The 6,000-nt window shown below is 37.9% G+C and overlaps 1 protein-coding gene across 1 annotated transcript; it reads right to left on the reverse strand.

The window, feature by feature from the left end:
• Positions 1-1,750: 1,750 nt before the first annotated feature.
• Positions 1,751-3,209, reverse strand: si:ch211-184m13.4 (uncharacterized protein LOC798560 homolog). Its single transcript, XM_063497562.1, has 3 exons — positions 2,861-3,209; positions 2,012-2,526; positions 1,751-1,915 (listed from the first exon to the last, which is right to left on the reverse strand). Exons 1-3 carry the CDS (start codon positions 3,207-3,209, stop codon positions 1,751-1,753), a joined length of 1,029 nt encoding a protein of 342 aa, XP_063353632.1.
• Positions 3,210-6,000: the final 2,791 nt, after the last annotated feature.

Raw genomic sequence — 6,000 nt, forward strand, 5'->3', positions numbered from 1 at the left:
ACAATTTATTGCATTATTTTCTCATACTAGGAAGTATTTCGTTTGCCTTTGTGGTTACCATTTCTGATGAGCTAAAATGCCGTTTCGAACAACCCCTTTGTTTGATGTGTTAAACGATCATTTTTCTCCTAATTTAAGGATCACTTAGACATAATTGGGTTCATACAATATACAGTGAATTACTGAGCAGATCTCAAACAAATGAAGCCATTTCCATTAATGCTGCTTAATTTTGTTAGTATTATTGTGTCTTTATTTATACATTTTCATCATATACATCAAATGCTAGTGTCATATACATGAACACATAAAATGTTTCTTAATTTACCTTAAAAAAATATGTAAAATCATTCAAGGTAATTCGGATTGACTTAGTAGAACTCATTAACCCTTACTATTCTGATCTGACAATGATGTTGCTTTCTACTGTTTTAATCATCTTTCATTTTTTTTTCATTTCACTGTGTTTTCCTCAGAACCTCAGAACACTAGAAGGAAAAAAAAACATTTATTTCCTTGTTTGTGTAACCCGTGTCTTGACAAGTGAATAAATTCCCCAGTAATAAAAAAACAACAAAAAAAATTAGTAATCATTCAAAGCAGTTTAATGTTTCTTTATGGAATAGTTTATGCACATTGTTTTCGATGTAAAACTAAAGGGCAACATCTCCAGAAAAACTCAGGAAATGCGAAAGGTTAAATTTAAATATGACACTTTGTGCTATAAACAGACAATGTGCACCTGCGTAAATGTACAAGGGGCACACACACACACACACACACACACACATACACACACAAAATACACAGTGTACCCTCACCACAAAATGTGGAGCCCAGCAGGAATGAGGCCTATGATAGGGGAGCAGGAAAGGTGGGTGAGGAAGTGGTGATTTTCATCTGCGTACTCCCACACAAAACTCAGATGTGGGTATGAAAGAGAGAAGTGTGACATGTTCTCATTTTGTCCTACCCGCAGTTCTTCCATTTTGTGAAATACGTAATACTGCTGGGATCATATGAATAATATCTTTGATAGCAGGAGCGTATGCTTTACAAATTTGCTCAAATGGTTCCTCTTACAGTGAAAAATTTCACCCAAGACTTGGCTGGGTATGTGCTTCTCTAACAAAAAAAGGAAGTACAAGCTGCTTCCGTGTTGCATTAATGACCGCAGTATTTTCAGAAAGAGTTTGGAAACAAACACATAGGTTGGGACATTTTCTTAACAATGCACAAATACATAACTATACAAAAATCCCTTTTACCACGAAAACATGAATTAGAGTAACTTCCTTTTACGATTACTGTATGATGCTGTTGATACTAGACTGAATACACATTGTAACCAAAAAACAAAATCAAACAAATTAAAAAACTAAACTAAAAAAAAAATAAAGAAAAAACATAAAGAAGAAAAGAAAAGGCAATCATATGAACAAAAACAACAACAACAACAACAAAACCACTTGGCAATATATACAGTACAAACAAATACTGGGTGCAACACTAACAGCGGAAAAAGGATTTAGTTGTTTTTTTTTTACAGCTAAATTAAGGCACATACACTGCATGTGTCCATACACAATTGATATATATTTTAGATGGAAGGGATTTAAAAAACCACATCAGCAGAAGAGACTATGTAAAATAAAGCCCTTTTCTTTTTCTTTCTTTTTTAGTTTAGCATGGAAAATAGGTCTGTGGCATATGTTCTATATGTACATCTTGCAGAATCAGCTGTGGTTTCTCAGGTGTTGCTGCTGCTGTTCTCAGCTGTCATTTTGGAGGAGGCGCCGGAAGTATAGAGATAGTCTTTAAACAGGCTCATCACCCTCTTCTTGTATGTCTTAATGGCAAAAAAGTAGATGACTGGATCCAAGCAGCAGTTGAAGTTCATTAACGAAACGGTAATCTAGAAGGTAAGGGTAAATTATGAATAGGAAAAAAAGAAAGAAAAATGACGGGGACAGTTTAAAATCAATTGGAATAAAAACACAACAATTCTCACCTGTAAGGACACCTTAAAGGCTCTCAGTTCTTCACAGGTTGGCTGGTGGTGTATTTTTCTGGCCATAAACTGGATGACATTGATGTGATAAGGGCTAAAACATACGATGAAGGTGAGGAGGATGAGCAGAATAATAGTGTTGGCCCTGTGATTCCTCCTTGAGCGACCAGTTACAGAGTTCTTTTTAGCTGCATCTCGCAGTTTAATGTTGATCTTGGCATAGCAGCACATGATAATGGTAAGCGGGCAGCAGAAGGACACGACGCAGGCCAGAATCAGGAGATACGGAGTGAAGCGGGAGCCCTCGAAGTTGAAGTACTCCATGCAGGTTCGTCTTCCCTGATGCTCATGCAGCATGCTGCGGAACAGCAGAGGCGCTACCTCCAGAAACACTAGAGCCCAGACCAGGCAGCACACCCTTCGAACAACCTTTACACTCCTTAAACACTGCAGCCGGTGTGGATGCACCATGGCCAGGTATCTGTCCAAGCTGATGCAGGTCATGAAGCCGATACCTGGTGAGAATGTAATGGAAATGACACACAGCTTTTGCTTATTGTGTTCACCATCCCAGCTGCAATCTGAGCATTTTGTTTTGTTGTTGAACATTTGGAAATGTTTCATGTATTTTAAAAGTTTAAATGCAATGCTTTTGTAGTGTTAATAGACATATATGTCATATGTGACAGATATGATGTACTGATCATGTCTGTAATTACTGACATGTTTTGCATGTGTCTTTCTAAATAGAAAAAAGTGAACTAAAACTAGTATATAGATCTGGCAGCACCTGTACAAACACACACAAAGACAAGCTCCAAAGTACAATGACAAAATTTCTCATATTACCTGCATATGTGTTTGTAAAGAAAAGAAGTGTGGTCACTTTGCAGAGAAGGTCACCAAAAGGCCAGTCAAAGTGACGGATGTAGTAGGTAATTCTCCCAGGAAGTGCCACTGTGAACAGAGCATCAGATAAAGCAAGGTTGACCAGATAAATGGAGGTGGAGTTGAACTTCTGTTTTCTCTGGCAGATGACACGGAGAACCAAACTGTTGCCGCATGTGCTGATGATGAATACCACAGAGTAGAAAATGGGGAAAAGGACCACTGCGGCTCTTTGGTACACAAACACATCACAGCTGCTCTGGTTTGATGGAACTGCAACAGAGTCCAGGGTCATGTTTCCACCAGCCATCTTGCCTGTCACTTTATGAAAATAAGAAAGAATGTCATAATAAATCATCACAGGCAGAAAAATGCATGTAAATACAGGAGCAACAGACCACTGTGCTGCTATATAGACAAAGAAAACTATAGTAAGGAATACTTACAGTTAGAAACAGAGTAACCAAGTATGTTTTTTAACTGTAAATCCTGCAGAGTCTGCCAGTTATGGTTGTAAAAGGAGCAGCAAGGCTTGAAATATCTTTGCAAAGTTTATGTGAAGTGTTCAAATCCCACCTCTCCTTTCTGACATCACACATTACATTTGGGTAAATGTCACACATGAACAACAGTAGTAGTTGCATGTTAACATCCTGTGCCCCAGGACATGCAATGCATTAAAATACCCTCATTTAAGATATATTGTACTTGTATCAATTGTCATCCTATTTGCCATTTCAGTTTTTTTTGTATTTTACTTTGTAATTGGGATGACAATGGTACTTTAAATCACAAGCTGTGAGGCAGGTGGTCATTATGTATTTGCATGCATATACATACATATATGTGGCATAAATCTACATACATACTGAGAACATAACAGTAACATTCATATATGTTGTTTCTAAAAGTTTATCGTTATTGGGTATTAACACTTAAAGTGTGACAACAAGAAGCCACTCGGACTGTGATGTGTGACTTCAATTTTGTTTTTGTTTTTTCCTTTGTGTAGACAAAATATATTAAACCATCACAAGTTTGCACTGTTTGTGGTGGCAGATATCTTGTTTGAAGGGAGGGTTCGTGACGCAAACTAAGGGGGAAATCAAATAAATTTAAATTAATTTGAGTTTTTGTTAGTTGCACAGTGGAGTAACTAAAACATTATGAGATTTGGAAACCAAAAGGTTGTCTACCAATTCACTAGTCAGCATGTCGAAGTACCCTTGGGGAAGATGCTGAACCCTGACTTGGCCCTGAGGCATCCATCAGCAGCAAGTGAAGGTTTGCCCCTGTGAGTTTTTGTGTGTGTGAGTGTTAAACAAAAAACTATATGGATATGTGTGATTGGGTGAATGAGACTTGTAGTAGAAAGCATTATGAGTGCTCAAATAGAGTAGAAAGGGTACTACAGTACATAAATAGCAATCTTCTAATGATTTAGAAAGAGAAAGATATATAGTGATCTGGGCATGAGGAGAAGATACAGTATATCCTATCTTGTCTTACTCTGTCTGATGTCTAAGAGTATGCACCTCATTTGGGAGCAGGATTGAAAAAAGGACCCTGTAGGTTGACTAGAACTGATTACTTCTTCTTGTAGAGTCTGAATATATTCAAAAGCAAGACTTACATCCCACAGAAGGAGTTGTGATATGATTTGAATTGACTGCAGTTAACATAGGAGTCACTTTCACTGCTGCTGGCAGTGGGTGCAGCGCCGTTTTGAGAAAGGTTAGATGAAGTGATAGAGTGTGAGGTTTTATTATGTTCCCGTCTCTGAGGTTTTTCAAGTTCATACTCTTATGTAGCTGAGGTAAATGCAGAAGGCCTGAGATGGTACTGATGGAAGATATAGCAGGAAGCTAAAGTATTGCTTGATGTGTGAATGAAACACTAACAGTCTGAAGGCAGTTGTGTCTCCATGTATATATATGTGTATGTACAAATCTAAACCACCAACCCGCCTGAAAGATTAAAAACATATAAACACTCTAAACTGAAATACAAGGTGTTAAATTCTGAGAATTGTTATAGCGGTTACATGTGGCAATGTGAATCTGTGTTGGCAAAGGAAGGTGCAACACGAGCTTCACTGCAAACAAAAAACGCAGTGTGCTCATTCTACTTCACTGACGAAATTTAGTGCCCCGACTTTTTGGACTGTTTTGTATTTTAAAGTGACAACATCAAGACGATCAAGAATAGTCCAGTGGCATTGATGGAGGGGAATTCCCTGCTAATTCTAATAAATTCTGACTAATTTTAAGAAATGTGTAGCTACAGCTGACAGTGTCAGCAGCCACCTGACAGCTGGAGTTGCCATTTCCCTCATGACACATGACTATAAAACCTTTACAATTTAAACTGGTGAGTGAAAAAACAAAAAAGCAAAAAACAAAAGTGAATGCATGTATGTCTGTCTGTCTGTAAATATGTCTGTGTAGGTTCTCAGTCATCCAGGTTATAATAATCTAAGGAGCTTGAAAAGGGGTATAGAGTGAGGTCATGTTAAAAATCCACTCAAATTTGGCTTACATCCACCAAGGTCTTCAAGATAAACTTAATGATTTATTGGTCAAAAATAGACAAAAAGCCTTAGAACTTAGAAACTATGATTCTTATAAGTGTGGTGTGTATTGTTAACATATAGAAAGTACCATATAAAGATGTCAAATTTGACCTCTGACCTCTCCTTCAAGGTGGAAGAGATAATAATGCTAGATTATAAAGTATTCAGCCATCTTTCACAGCCATAGAACTTGAGTGACATCCCATTCTTAATCCATAGGGTTTGATATGATGTCGGCCCATGCTTTGCAGCTAAAACAGCTTCAACTCTTCTGGGAAGGCTTTCCACAAGTTTTAGGAATGCTTATGGGAATTTTGTACCATTCTTTTAGAAGCATAATTGGTCAGACACTGATGCTAGACAAGGAGGCCTGGCTCGCAGTCCCTACTCTAATTCCTGAAGGTGATTTGTTGAGGTCAGAACTCTGTGCAGGTCAGTCAAGCTCTTCCACACCAAACATGCTCATTCATAGACCTTGTTCTGTGCACTGGTCCGCAACCAAGTTGGAATTGGAAGGGACCATCCCCAA

The sequence above is a fragment of the Pelmatolapia mariae genome, linkage group LG16_19 (genome assembly GCF_036321145.2).
Source record: "Pelmatolapia mariae isolate MD_Pm_ZW linkage group LG16_19, Pm_UMD_F_2, whole genome shotgun sequence".
Lineage (NCBI taxonomy): Eukaryota > Metazoa > Chordata > Actinopteri > Cichliformes > Cichlidae > Pelmatolapia > Pelmatolapia mariae.